At 39.7% G+C, this 14954-nt stretch overlaps 1 protein-coding gene across 3 annotated transcripts in view; it reads left to right on the top strand.

Annotated features, from left to right (window-relative positions):
* Positions 1–14262, top strand: part of HPCAL1 (hippocalcin like 1) — a 172404-nt gene extending 158142 nt beyond the window's left edge. For all 3 annotated transcript variants that reach the window (XM_075201443.1, XM_075201441.1, XM_075201442.1), the window contains 3 exons: positions 7032–7434; positions 9882–9987; positions 13233–14262. In XM_075201443.1, coding sequence (XP_075057544.1) covers positions 7057–7434; positions 9882–9987; positions 13233–13330 — 582 coding nt within the window. In that variant the 5' untranslated portion in view covers positions 7032–7056 and the 3' untranslated portion in view covers positions 13331–14262. The remainder of the gene's footprint in view (positions 1–7031; positions 7435–9881; positions 9988–13232) is intronic.
* Positions 14263–14954: the final 692 nt, after the last annotated feature.

Genomic DNA, 14954 nt, shown 5'->3' with positions numbered 1-14954 from the left:
GAGAAATCTACTTGATTTATGTTTAACGACTCAGCACCAGTGAAAGTCCCAGTTGTTCTATTTTTGTTACTTGATTGATCTGATGAAAATGTAGAACAACGACCTTAGGATAAAAGTTACAGTGATGAGTCGCTAGTAAAGACTATCCATCTGTTGTCACATACAAAGATCCAAGTGCCATATATACGATCATTCTGATGAGTCATTGGAACTGATGACGATCAGGCCAGGAACGTGAAGCATTTTCTGTCACCTCCTTTTTGATACAATGTAGGGACTTACCTGTAAATGCTGGGGGCACATTCCACATACTTACCCTTTATCGATGTTAGGTGAGATACAGAAAAAGTACAAGGTTACATAAGCCTTAGAAATTGTACTTGACTGGATTAAATGCAGAGAAAGTTCCTTTTTTTAGAAGATGAATAAGTGATAATTATATTATTCTATTAAAGGGCTCCCATGTGCCCCAATTTTCCCAAAACCAATATTTTCCACCCAAAGTCTTTAAAACACAGTACTTCTATTCTAACTATTTAACCTTTGATGAACTCAAATTAGCAGCGCAGTTTGGAAAAGGTTCTTGTTTTGTCGTATTTGGGCTTTAAAAGTATAGGGTGAATTTTATGGCCTTACCAAGTTCCTGTCACATGGGGGTCCTGGTTTTCAAAATACTGGGAGCCTCTAGTAATGGTAAAATATCACATAATGTAGACATCTCTCTGGAATATTGTAAAAGTTTCATTAGAAATGGCCATGGGGTCGGGTACATGTGTAGATTTTTTATGTTACAACAAAAGAGTTTGGATGGGAAGTTTTGCAGAGAGGAGCAAGCATTAAATTATTGTAATTTTTAGTTTTGGATGAGACGTGGCCTCTAGAGAGGGCCTGAAGGACATAGGAAGCCCAGACTATACATGATGAATCTGTACCCCAGATAGGAATCCATATCGTGGATTTGGGACCACCCACTATTACCTTAGAGGAGAAAGTTGAGCACAGCAGGAAAAGCAGAGAGCCTTGATTGTTAGAGATTCCATCTGCTAGGATGTAAGGAGTGGAGTGAATGCAACATCTGATTGGATGGCCACTACTTACGTCCAATAAGGTGCTGAGTTCACTTATTCGTTCAAAGCTCTGCAGACTTAATTGTCACGCCTACTCCTCCTCTCTGCTCTCTCCTCTCTCTTTTTCAATCAACTTCACCAAGGATGGATACGACCTAAAGAGTAGGGTTTGTCCTAAAATGGAGAACCCCTTTAAGAAATACACTGTAAGGTATAGATCCCATCCTATATTATCCTTTTATCAGATCTGCATACTCTTGTGCCTTAAGTGTGTATCCATTGACATTAGTAGAAATGACTCCCAAAAGTTAGGCGGCTGAAGCCATTTTTCTAGGTTCATTAACGGCCTGGCTCCTGGGGCTTGTCCAGCCCTGCCCTTCAGCCGTAAATTACTGTATGTAATGGTTGTTTGTGATGTATGTATATCCCCAAAAACCTCTCCAGGAACAGATTTGGCTCCACCTGCTGGTGGTTTCTTCACTCGTTCAATGCAGGCATTCCTAAAAACTGCCCAGTGATTATTTCTAAGCAATATGAATAGTCTAATTGCAGTCAGTAGGAAAAATCAGTTGATGGACATTGTGGTCAGAAGATGAATTGAGGAACCAAAGGGGACTGTCCTAAGAAGCAGTAATAGATGATACTAGCAGGCCCGGCGCTCCCATTAGGCAAGGTTAGGCACTTGCCTAGGGCGCCAGGCTCTGGAGGGCGCCTGGAGGGCGCCACAGAACTGGAAATTAATTTTAAAACTGTGCGGCGACCGCTGACCATACCTGTCACGGCCGCCGCACAGCATTCAGATGCATGGGGAGGGGGGGAAGAGGCTATTGCTCACCACCGCCGCCTCTCTGCTCCGTCTCCTCCCCTCCACTCACTAGTGTCAGTGAGTGGAGGGGAGGAGACGGAGCAGAGAGGCGGCGGTAGTGAGACAAGGTAAGAAAAGAAGGGGGGAGGAGGGCGCCGATTTTTGAGGGGGGGGGGAGAGGGCGCCGATTTTGCCTAGGGCGCCATGGACCCTAGCACCGGCCCTGGATACTAGCATGGAATGCCGAGTATTAGACTTTGCTTTTTTAATCAAACTAAAGTGGATGAAGTGGACACAACCAATGACTTAAACGAGGTGAGCACAGTCAGCCTCTAAAAGCAAAACACAACCAATATCCAGCTATGTGTAAATTTAGCTGAACGATCTCAGGGTTGTAGATGATGCAGTCTTTTAACACATTTGCATATGCGCAGCTGGCTTCTTTTAATTAATTAATGGACATGCAGGGTCTAATTTCCTGCTCGTATGTTTTCTATTTTATTGGTGAGCAGCTGTGTATCTCAGCATTAAGCAGTGTTTTGCAAACCCAGAACAGGATGTGTGTTTGGCAGCATTTTACCATTAGAAAATTGAAAAGCAACAGGATTTGTTCCCACTGCAGCGTCTCTGCAAATACACGGCAGGGACTTATAATGAAGCGAGAGCAAGGCTGTAAGAGCTATCCTCTGCTAGACAAGAAAGCAACTGCCTCGGACAGACCCACTATATCGTCAATGAGTTGCCATAATCTGGAACGCTCACGTGACATGAATATTTTCCATCTATGGGGGGTATTCAATTGACCGAGTTTTGGTTTTTTTTTGTCCCCTGCAGCGCTTAAAAAAAAAAGAAAAAAATTACACGCAGGTTTTTAACTGCTATAGCGACCGTTTTAAGTTAACGTAGCGTTAAAACTCGTGCAAGTCAATTGAAAAACAGGGAACGCTGCCCCCGCGTGTTAATCATTGGTGTTTGTGAGTTTTTAGGGGAGTGAAGGGGGGTTTTAATGCGGTCATGTATAACACACAAAAAAAAGGACTGGCATACATTGTCATACATTAGATTGCATTACACAACCTATTTATTTGATAATATCTACATTACAGTACTTTCTTTAGCATATTTTTTTTATCAACTTTTTATTGTTGTGCATTTCTGATAAACATAGTTTATCTTTTTTTTTTTCATTATTACATGTATTCAAATAGTTTTCTTAGGTTTTTTATTTTTAGCACACCCCAAAGAGGTGCGAGATAAAATAGCATAATGGCCTGTTTAACGCGCCACGTTAAAAAACAATTGAATAGCTTTTAACGCGGCTGCCTCTCAACCACCCTATACTTTCAACAGACCTTCTACTGGAGCGCGAGAGGACCGTTTCATGAAAAAAAACTGAGCATTAAAAATGGAATTGAATCGCGGGTAAAGTTAACCCGCTCGAAAATTATATAAAAAAACAGCGTTAAAATGACTTAACGCGGTGTTAAAAAAAAAATTCTCGCGCTCAATTGAATTCCCCCCTGTAATTGTCACTGAATTTTGGTAAAACAAGCTTTCCATGTTCAGGGCTCTCATAATTTTGTGATATAAAGTTGCACACCATGGGACTTAAAGCATGCACAGGCTATAAAATCAACCCCACGTTTCATTTTGGGTCCCAAGTAAGTTAAAACAGTTATAGGAATCTTTTCTCACTTTTCATCAAGCTTGCCTACTCTTCTAGAACATCCAGGAGAGGACGTAGGTAATATTCTCATCACACAGTCCCATAGATTCCTCTTGCAGGTGCCCTTTGCTGGATTATATTGGAAGGCACTAAGAAGAAGTGGTGCCGGGTATCATTCCACAATTTTTTGTTGAATCGGTACACAGATGGGAAAATTTGGCGGAATTTCTAAAATGTTTGATTCAAGAAAATTAGCTGAATTCTGGTTCAACCATTAGCAAACAGTGAAAGCAATTTTCAAACCACAAATTAAAAACAGGGTCACTTGGGGATTCTGTTGTGAACATGTTCAAGTTTTTGAAATTCAATTGAAACTTGAACCAGTTAGAAATCTTGGGAAATTCAGTAGAATTTGGAACCGGTTTGAAATTTTCAAGCATCTGTACTTAGAAGGTACGTTATTAGTGCTTTCTGTGTGTACCTTACTGGATTCCTAATGCAATATCTTATGTGCCAGGTACCAAAGTACTGAACTATGTTTGTCGTTGGAGTTTAAGCTAGGCACACACAGGAAGATCTGGTCCACCAATTTAGCTGTAATTGGCCATTTAGTGCAACTCTTTTGTCTCTTGACAAACATCCCGAGTGATCAAAATCTCATCCAATTGTATTGGTATGGCAAAACAATAAATCTGTTTGGCAGGTGATCCCTATTGTCCTGTGTGCTGAGTTATCATCCAAATTGGCTAATGACCCATTCCATGCAATTTAGTCAAACAACATGATCTGCCAGTGTGCGGGCAGCTTCAACCTCTAGTGTCAAGACCAAAGAAATGATCCATTCTCTCTCTGATTAAATCCATTACCCAAAAGGTCCTTAAATGGAAATTGCAATAAAAACCTACTTTTATTGTGATCAGTACAACAAAATATTATCTGCAGTTTTTTAGTTAGAATACTGTGGATTGTAATAATTTAGATTTATTTTTATTCATTATTGCTACCAATGAAGAGGTACAGTGACAATGGCAGACTGATTCAGGGAGTTGATGGGATTGTGGTGCTATCTACATTCACCTCAGCCCTTGTATGTATGTATGTATGTATGTATGTATGTATGTGACTGTGTTCTCTGTTTGTACACAGTCACATATAAACACTTTTTAATTATTTATTTGTTTAATTAATTAATTTGTCCCTTTTTTTAGGTAAACTGTAAAAAATAGGTTTATAAAGGGATGCCTTCTCTGTTCATTCATGGTTATACATAATAATGATTGCTGTTGTTAGAAGTGTTAACCAGCTGAATATATCTGACAGATGGGGGTGTGACCACAGGACCAAGCCAGCTTCCTATTGGTCCATGTGGTCACACCCCTACAGACCATTTGCACATCACCTGCAGCGCTAGAGCCCAAGGGAAAACTATTTCTGCATGCAGTTCCCGGGGTTCCGCTAAAGGGAAGAAGCAGCTCGGTTAGCGTTTAACTGTGAGTTATCCTTTAAACTTCGGAATTCAACACAATAATGTCAGCGTAGCACAAGTGTTAATCTGGAGAATAGACCAGCTCTGATCCAAAGCTAATTGTTAGAAATTGTTTGTTCTGCCCTATTTTCTTTCATTTCAAAGTATTTATTTATTTAGAGCCACCAGTTACTTAACACTGTACAGAGAATATTTCTCATTCAGTCCCTGCCCCAATGGAGCTTACAGTCTAAATACCCTAACACACACACACACACCACTATGTTTTTGGAGTGTGGGAGGAAACCCACACAAACTCAGAGAGAACATACAAACTCCACAAGGATCAGGTCATGGTCTGGGATTGAACTCATGACCCCAGCGCTGTGAGTCACTGCGCGACCATTGTCCGACCTCATCCATCGGACAATTCATCAGTGATCTCTGGCACTGAACATCATCAGACCTGGTCATTCATTCATAAATGTTTTATACAGGTGTACATTCAGCTTTCCTAGTGAAATAGGAAGGTTCCTGTAGACTGTAAACCAGCTTTGAAGAAATAATGTTTTTGGTGGCAGTGTACGTAGAGACGAAAGGTGTCTTTCTTTGTTTTTTAAGCCTACCTTTTTAAACATATTTTAAAAATACACTCAAATTAAGACCGTATTGTAAAGAGATACGTATTTCTGCATCTTCTCAATTATGAAGACGTTAGTCTTATTAAAATGTCTTTGTGCTTATTTGGAGTCCTGGTAAAACAATGTCATGAACTAATGTAATTACATGGTATGTAACATGACATCACCTTTCCATGTAGCCTATAAGTGAAATATTGAACTTTAATTCACCTTTTGTGGCCTGGTAACTAGGCGGGATAAGCGTGCTTAGTTCACCCAGTAAGTAGCTTATAAGGTTTGTCTTTATATTCTTATACTCTGAAGTGTGCTTATACTGCCATTGGATAGGCTGTCCACATCTTCTGTTTTACCCAGTAAAGCAGAGTCAAATGGCAGAGATCCTGTTTGTTGATGTTTATCTTTCACAGAACCCTTATCTGTGACGGCACCGCTCACCGTATGTAGCCAAAACTTGGTGTATTCTTGTCTAGCACCTATGTATAGTGTCACCCCATTCTGTTTGCATCCTATATACTTTCACCCATGTATTCTGCTAAAATACTTTTAGGTCACACGGGGCAGCACGGTGACTTAGTGGTTAGCACTTCTGCCTCACAGCACTGGGGTCATTAGTTCGATTCCAGACATTGACCTTATCTGTGTGGAGTTTGTATGTTCTCCCTGTGTTTGCGTGGGTTTCCTCCGGGTGCTTCGGTTTCCTCCCACACTCCAAAAGCATACTAGTAGGCTAATTGGCTGCTATCGAATGGACTCTAGTGTGTGCGTGTGTGTTAGAGGATTTAGACTGTAAGCTCCAATGGGGCAGGGACTGATGTGACTTCTCTGTACAGCGCTGCGGAATTAGTGACGCTATATTATATAAATAGCTGATGATGATGATTTAATTGGTAATTTTGACCACACCATAGTTAAATACAAGTTTTTGGGTAAAAAATTTTCATTTTACTGTACATTTCAAAAGTGTAGATATGTAAATTCTTCCTTCAATATATTGAGGTCGCCTTGTATATTTTGTGTAACATGTTTTTGTGTATACTATTCTATTGTTTTGGTCTTTATTCCTATATGGAGTGTGTCAATGTTTGTATTGTACTTTAAAAAAAACTGTAGAAAAATTGATTTCATGGCCCTTTGAAGCATTAGTTTGTGAACCACTATAGTGCTGTATTTCTTTATTTAGTCTTTTCATTTAAAATTGTCCTTAATACTGATTGGGCTGTAAAGATACTTAAACTGTACCTGTAGCCTCCACACAGCGCAATCATTTTGTGGGTGGAGCCAATACGAGAATGCAGTAGAACTTCAGTAGATAATTTGCATACATGTAATTTACATATTTTGATTCCATACATGATTCCTAACTGAGCAATATATATTTATTTTCCAGTTTTCTCTTTTAAAGAAGATTCAGAATGGGGAAGCAAAACAGTAAATTGCGACCTGAGATTCTCCAGGATCTCCGGGAAAACACAGAATTCACGGACCATGAGCTGCAGGAGTGGTACAAAGGTTTCTTGAAGGATTGTCCTACCGGACATCTAACGGTAGAAGAGTTTAAGAAGATCTACGCCAACTTCTTCCCGTACGGTGACGCGTCAAAGTTTGCAGAGCACGTATTTCGCACATTTGACACAAATGGCGATGGAACGATTGACTTTCGGGAATTTATCATCGCGCTTAGTGTCACTTCTCGGGGAAAACTGGAACAGAAGCTTAAATGGGCGTTCAGTATGTATGACCTGGATGGAAATGGTTATATAAGTCGTGGAGAGATGTTAGAAATTGTCCAGGTAAGATCCCGTACATTAACACTGCGGAATGTAGAAATGAACTGTAATATTGTGATATTGAAGCATGCATGATCCCAAAAGAACCTAGTTGCCCAATAATGAGAATGGCCAGAAGATGACCATTGTTTGCTGATGTGCTGTTATCTTCTGGATACACCGACAGGCTTCAGTTTCTTTAGAAGTGATGTGTGTCAGGATCAACGCCTTTATACCATGCTTGACCAACCTTGGCTTCTTCAGTGGAACTACAAAGTCCAGCATGCTCGTCTGCAACTCTGTCTGAGCACCTAACTGCGGGAGAGTCACCAATTACCTATATCTGTCTTACACTAAAACTACCCACACATGCAACAATGTTATGACTCTTAGGGCTAGATTTACTAAGCTGCAGGTTTGAAAAAGTGGAGGTGTTGCCTATAGCAACCAATCAGATTCTAGCTGTCATCTTGTAGAATGTACTAAATAAATGACAGTTAGAATCTGATTGGTTGCTATAGGCAACATCCCCACTTTTTCAAACCCGCAGCTTAGTAAATCTAGCCCTTAATCTGTGTAATTTAAACATTGTCTTATTTAACTTCTTATACACAATTGAAAACAATCAAAATTATATATTTATATATTTCAGTCAAATCTTTATGTTAACTTTGAAGAATGATTGAAATTTTGAGCATGTGCCGGTAATTGAATTATGATCGTTCGATCTGATCAACCTTACAATTGTTTTTAAGTAACAGACTATCAGTATTATCAAGTGTTGTCTTATACATTTTTGAATGCTCTTTTGAGCCTTAAATTGCTTAGTTTTCAGTTGTTAATGAGTTAAATTTGTATGAAAGCATTGAATAGGATTCCATCACAAATAAGGGTAGGGTGTATGGGCAATTTATCTCAATGGGCAATTATTGTGTTTCTTAAAAACAAGATCATGACCCTTTTTGGCTATTACTTTGTTATCTGTGTTACAGCATTTAAGGTGGTCCTGTAGCCTACACATTTTAATTACTGGGAAGAGTCCTACAAAATAATCAATGTTGGGTAAACAATTGTGAAACTTAGATGGAAATATGTTGTTGACTTAAATAGATATTTTTTTTGTAGAAATGGTCATTATTAAATTGTAAGTAACTGTTAGGAGTTCAGAACATCCAGTCATGCTCCCCTCCTCAGGATATAATACTTTCATATTCTGTTACCTGTCTATATCACTGCCTACAGTCAAACAAAAGTTTTGTAGTATAAGGTCAAAAGTAATAAAGCAAATTTAAAATACAAAACCTCACAAAAATTAGAGGTAATTACTGACTAGCAGTTGTAAGCCTCATACAAGTACCCAGGGAATATTATCAGCTTTTACAGAACTTCTGAAGAGAATCGTTCATTAGTCTGATCTATGTTTGTTGTAATTTGCTGCCACCTAGCATCAAACACTGGTCTTATAATTTATAGATTTTTGAAATTGTGTAAACCTGAGTTGGACGTGCATTGTATGGACTGAGAATATGCTTAAATTATGAGTGTGTTGAAAATGCAAAGGAGATTGCTATCCTAAGTAAAAACTGCAGTGTAATTTATTATTCATGGTTCCTAATTTAGGGATTCTCTAACTTTTTGAATTAATCACATTGACTTGTGCTATTAAATATTCCGCTAAACTGTGTTTGTTTATACCAAGTACCTTCTAATGTGTGTACATTTCTTCACATTACCCCGTTATCTGAGTAAATGTATTCCAAGCCATTTGTTATGCTTTTAAATGTATTACAAGTACCCTTTTTATTGGGTTTATTTACTAATAAATGTAGTGTTATTTTGAGTGTTAACAGATTGACGTAGCCCTCATAGCTGTCTGAGATACCCATTGGAATACACATACAACAGGTTGTGGACCTAGATGTTATCTCTCAGAGGCGAACGCAGGATTTAGAAGGGGGGGTTTCCGCCCCCCCGGGTGAAAAAAAATAGAGCGAGAGAGAGAGCTGCTGCGAGTCTGAATTCTACAGCAGCCGCGGCGCTGTCAAGAAGCATTCGCGGCAGTGCTGTATTATACTACAATACAGCACTGCCGCAGACGCTTCTTTGACAGCGCCGCGGCTGCTGTGGAGTACCGTTGGTTCCCGGAGGGGAGGGGTTTCTGGGGAACCAGAAACCCCCCCTGCGTGCGCCACTGTCTCTCCTCATATTCCCTAAGGCACAGTGCATCTTTATTATTGTCATTCATTTACACAGTGGTGTATAACTGGGAGAAACCAATGCAGGCCGGCTGTGATAAGTGGTGGGACCGAGGGCTGGAACATGGAACAAGTAGTTATATCGGGGATATGGAGGTTTGGTAATAATAAAACAGATTTTGTAAAGAAGGCAAGGCTAAACTAAAATAAATCTGAAGTAAAGCATGTCTCACATTACGTTAATTCAGATATTGTTTTCCTCCACTTCCTTCTCAGGCGATCTATAAGATGGTGTCATCTGTGATGAAGATGCCGGAAGATGAGTCTACACCGGAGAAGAGAACAGACAAAATCTTCAAGCAAATGGACACAAATAACGATGGTAACTGCTTGTATAAAACTAAAGCAAACTAAACTTTTGTCTTTCAATTATTTTTTGCATGTACTGTATTCTATATATTTTACATGTTAGACTAAAATGCAACCAACACCCAGCCCGTTGATCTTTCCCGAGGCGGCATAAAAGTTTAACACGCTGGGAACCCTACAACTGCTATTTTCAGTGCGTTGGGCTTTCAGATAACAGAAAGGAGTATTTGTCATAGGGATCAATCATCCCTACGACAGTCGTATTTTTAGAGACTCTTTCACACAGTGATTGCACCTCGGGCACATGCTTAGGTGTGAACAAGCCGCTAGCTCTGTCTTCTGGTGACAACACGGAAATTGAGCCTCAGAATAAAACACTAAATTTAATCAAATCTATGTCCTTTCTTTCTAATGAAACACATTGCAATGTTCAAATATATTATATTAACTGAAGCTATTATTGTTATTAAAAAGCCCCAAAAAATTGTATTTAAACTTGCCCTGCTAGATTAACTGACAAATATGTGCTCCTTACATTTTGATAAGAAATATTATTATCATCAACATCATTCATTTATATAGAGCCAGTAATTCTGCAGCGCTGTACAGAGAACTCACTCACATCAGTCCCTGCCCCCATAGAGCTTACAGACTAAATTCGCTAATACACACACACACACACACAGACTAAGGTCAATTTTTAGCAGCCAAATAACCTACCAGTATGTTTTTGGAGTGTGGGAGGAAACCGGAGCACCCGGAGGAAACCCACGCAAACACGAGGAGAACATACAAACTCCACACAGATAAGGCCATGGTCGGGAATCGTACTCATGACCCCAGCGCTGTGAGGCAGAAGTGCTAACCACTGCGCCACCGTGCTGCCCAAATATTGATTTTTTTTGTTTGCTACATTCATTTGGAGCAAATGTTTGGCCAGAATATGTTATACTGCTTCTAAGATGGTTGGTTATTTTAACCAAATACAACCTACATTTTACTGTGGTATTAAGATCTGATTGGAGCAGATCTGATTGGACAAGATGAAAAATCTGGTCAGGTAATAAGAGCTTCAGCATGTGTGTGTGCTGTCATCAGAAATTGCATCCGTAAAAGATACATTTTACATAGATATGTTGAGCTGGATGCATCAAAGCTGATCATCATCACTATCAGTTTGTAACTTACACCAGTTATTTGAGCTCCCACAAGTTTTCCGGCCCCTGACAGGCGTAAGCGCCTCTGAATCTCAGTCTACATAAGTCTCATTTGCTCCAACATGGCCTTACACACACCCCCTCCTTCCCCCGCTCCCCTTCTTCAATCATAAGGGGCCCCAAGTGGCCCTAAGCGTAAGATGCGTCTTCATATTGTCGCAACCATAGCCAGTGCTTTGTGAGCGTGTTCAGAAGATAAAAAAGCGAATTCTACACTATAAATGCAATTTGCTTCCAAGTCTACATGAGCCTATGAGTTATTGTCTATGAAATCAGCCCCATCGAGCTTCATCCATCTTCTGCCCATGTTTTATACCCTAAAAAGAGGCTCCGACAAAGAGGCTTGTTAGTAGTATTTCGGGAAAACTAGGAATTACCCGATGTTTACTTATAGCAGGAAAAAGCTTTATAATTATAAACCTCTACAGGAGAGCAGTCTTCCTGCAAATCTATTTTTTGCAATTTGGATACCCATTAGCATGTTGCCATAGAAATGGACTATTATTGTAAGATAATGACATGCCATTTAGGAGCAGGTCTGATGCTTTGCAGCTATCAACATAATATAATTGAAAGTAGGTTGCAGGATATGACATCCGTGAAACTCGTCTTTTTTGATTTTCACTTATAAAACCTTATCGGGGACAAATATTTTATATGTTAAACCAAACATCAGTGTAAAACACAAAACCAGAGCAGGAAAGAAAACATTCATTTCATACGCTTTCAGTATAGTATTCAGACATCATTTACAAAAGACAACATATTGTATTCTATAACGAAGGGAGAAAATGGGGCACTTTAATAGTGTAGAACTTACTTTTAGTAAGTTTATATAAGTATGAGGTACCAGAAATGAATCGTTGGTAGCACTTTTATAGAGAGAGTGAGTGACTGACCGCTGCTGTAGACGTTGGCCCAGTCAGACCATCACAGCAGTCCATGCAGAGTGATTATAGGATGGTCTAACACTGGATCGCAGAAAGTCTATTACATGCTGGGGAAGTGGCTTTCGTGCAAGTACTTTAACACAATCTGCATTGAGGTTCCTTTCATCTCTGCACGGAATCACTGAGATGACTATAGACTGATACCTGGTACTCTCACATTATTGGTCTTGGTGTCGTCTACTTGCTCGGGCCACAAGTTATAAGCCCTCCCCTGACAGCCCACTTTTAGTCTTATAGACTAGCATTTTATCCATTACAATGGATTTGTGTCTTAGTCTTTTTTTGTTGATGCTATTTCATTGATCCTTATTGGTTTACAGTCCTTTCCAAGTGTAGGGTACAGAAGAGAAAATGGGGAGGGGGGGGTTCACAATAAAAGTCAGGGATGTCAAGTACAATATGTTGATAAATTAAGACCACGTTCAGGGGCAAACGCAAGATTTGAAGAGGGGGCTTTCCACACCACGCCGCCATTGGGCGTGACCAGCATGCATGGGGGCGTGGCTATAATTTTAGACCGTGCTTGGCTGCTCTCCAACTGTTCCTATCCCCATAATATACATGGGCAATTCTGCGTGGACTACTGTTAGGTGCTCGCAGCTTTCCCATTTCAAGCAGAGCTGTGTGAAGCGGGGGCAGGGTCCAGCCACCTCAATCATACAGTGCCCCAGGCTTGGGGGGGTTTCTAGGCACTAGTAACCCCCTTTCCCCCCCCCCTCGGTTTGCCTATGACGTTATACAGAATATCTTAAAGGTCACCACTTTCATGGCATATTGTCCTCCACCATAAAGATGCTGTGAATAGATAAAATAATGTTAGATACATCTGCCTTTAGATGTATCTTATATGTCATGGTTACAGCTATCACAGAGTGATGCTACTTTTTGTTGGTTTGGCAATATTATATTACTACCTTATTTTACAGTAGAAAGGAACGTCACTACTAGAAAACATTGTGTTTATTAACCACACAATTCCAGTACAAAACTATTTTGTTTAAATAAAGCAAAAACATATTTAAAAAGTGAAATTTGTATCCCATTGCAGCATTTCCAGTTCCTGGCTCACCATGCGTCTCTCTCTTTTTTAGGTAAACTTTCCCTGGAAGAATTTATTAAAGGTGCCAAGAGTGATCCTTCAATCGTGCGATTGTTACAATGTGACCCCAGCAGCACAAGCCAGTTCTAAAGATTTCCGCCCGTACGGACAGCCGCAACCAAACACTGGCTTGTCAATCAAGCTTTGCTTGCAAGTGAATGCCTTCTCAGTCATTCCTCTACGTATAGTGGATAACCAACCAACCCTTGCCAGATTGTTTTCTATGTATAAGAGAGAAAACAGCCTGGCAACCATTTTATTTTCCACAACATTCCTTCCACGTATGTCGCATCCAGTGTCAGGTTATGTTTACATCCGGACGCAGAGGAAAATCTACACAAAGTCGCTGCCCTGGATTTTAAATATGTGAAATAATTCCGATTATTCTCTGTCATGACACTATACTGAACTAAGAACATAGATAGCTGTTTCACTTTGCAAGGAAAGCCGACAAGGAGATACGGACAATGTTGAAAGCACAAGAGTATAAATATTTGTTTCTTTTCCTTCCTTTAATTCTTAAATGGCATGAAATTTAGTAATGAATGAAATGATTATTCTGCACATGTACATGTATGGACAGACAGACACACCCTACTGTGTATGCGTGTGCGTGTGTGTGTATGTACAGTGTGCGTGTACAGCTCTATGTATATTATATATCTATCATTTGTCTCCCAGTTGATTCCTTCTATGGCAGGGGACGACCTCCTTTGTTATTAATGGGCTTAGTGGAGACAGTACACATAAGCTTACCCTCCCATCCACCATCCTTTCAGTATATGTGATTTTACAAATAATCTTCAATGGACATTTCTTCCTGTGACCCGTATACATTTAGTGAGGAAACAAAAATGTGCTGTTTTAAACAGAAACTGCATGACCGGCTATATTGTGGCTTTTTCACTATTTAATTACAGAATGCAAACTATTTTATTTTTTTTGGAGAAAAATTCCTGTCTTATGTGAATTGTTCCAGAGCCTATTGTGTTAAAAAAAAAAAAATAAAGACGAAAAAAACGTTCGTTGTTGCTCAGAATGTATCTCTTTTTTTTGGTCCATATTAAGTAGATTGATCCTAGATTTAGGATCTAGGAGTAATGAATCATAATTACAGTTTAAAAAGCAAGTCAAGTACTATCTAATACATGTCAAAGGTTATGTGTGACTGATTTAAATAATATATCTGAGAACATTGAAATGTTTATACTTATTTAAATGCATCATGCTCTTTGACACTCCACAACAGCAGGTTTCCATGTTTGCAGGGAGGTACTGGTCTAACCACCACAGACACAGAGTGACTGACAGTTTGCTGACTTGCTTGACAATAATGCAGTGGAAGCCAGTTAAGAATTGCAGTTGATGTGCCCAGCTAATTGCTTTGGTTACTTCTATGTGGTCCACCCAGTACACTCCTGCTCACCACTCTCAGGAGACAACTCCACTTCCACATCTAGAAGAGCGACTAGGTGTGCATGCAGGTTGATGAACCATAATGAGCACTGATCAACGTTGTCACAGGATAATCCAACCTCCTACCACTTTACAACCATGCATTGAATGTTACTTCTAAAATATTGCTCAATTTAGCATAATTTATGGCTTAAATTACTCATGAGGGTTACGGGACTTTGGGACTGTTCTTGCAGTATTGCTTATGTCCTATTTGAATTGGATGAAGCTATTACAAAGGTAGGAGTGCGATGTCTAG

The sequence above is a fragment of the Mixophyes fleayi genome, chromosome 3 (assembly GCF_038048845.1).
Source record: "Mixophyes fleayi isolate aMixFle1 chromosome 3, aMixFle1.hap1, whole genome shotgun sequence".
Classification (NCBI taxonomy): Eukaryota; Metazoa; Chordata; class Amphibia; order Anura; family Limnodynastidae; genus Mixophyes; species Mixophyes fleayi.
The sequence above is the reverse complement of the archived record's forward strand: the minus strand, read 5'-3'. Positions and strand labels throughout refer to the sequence as shown.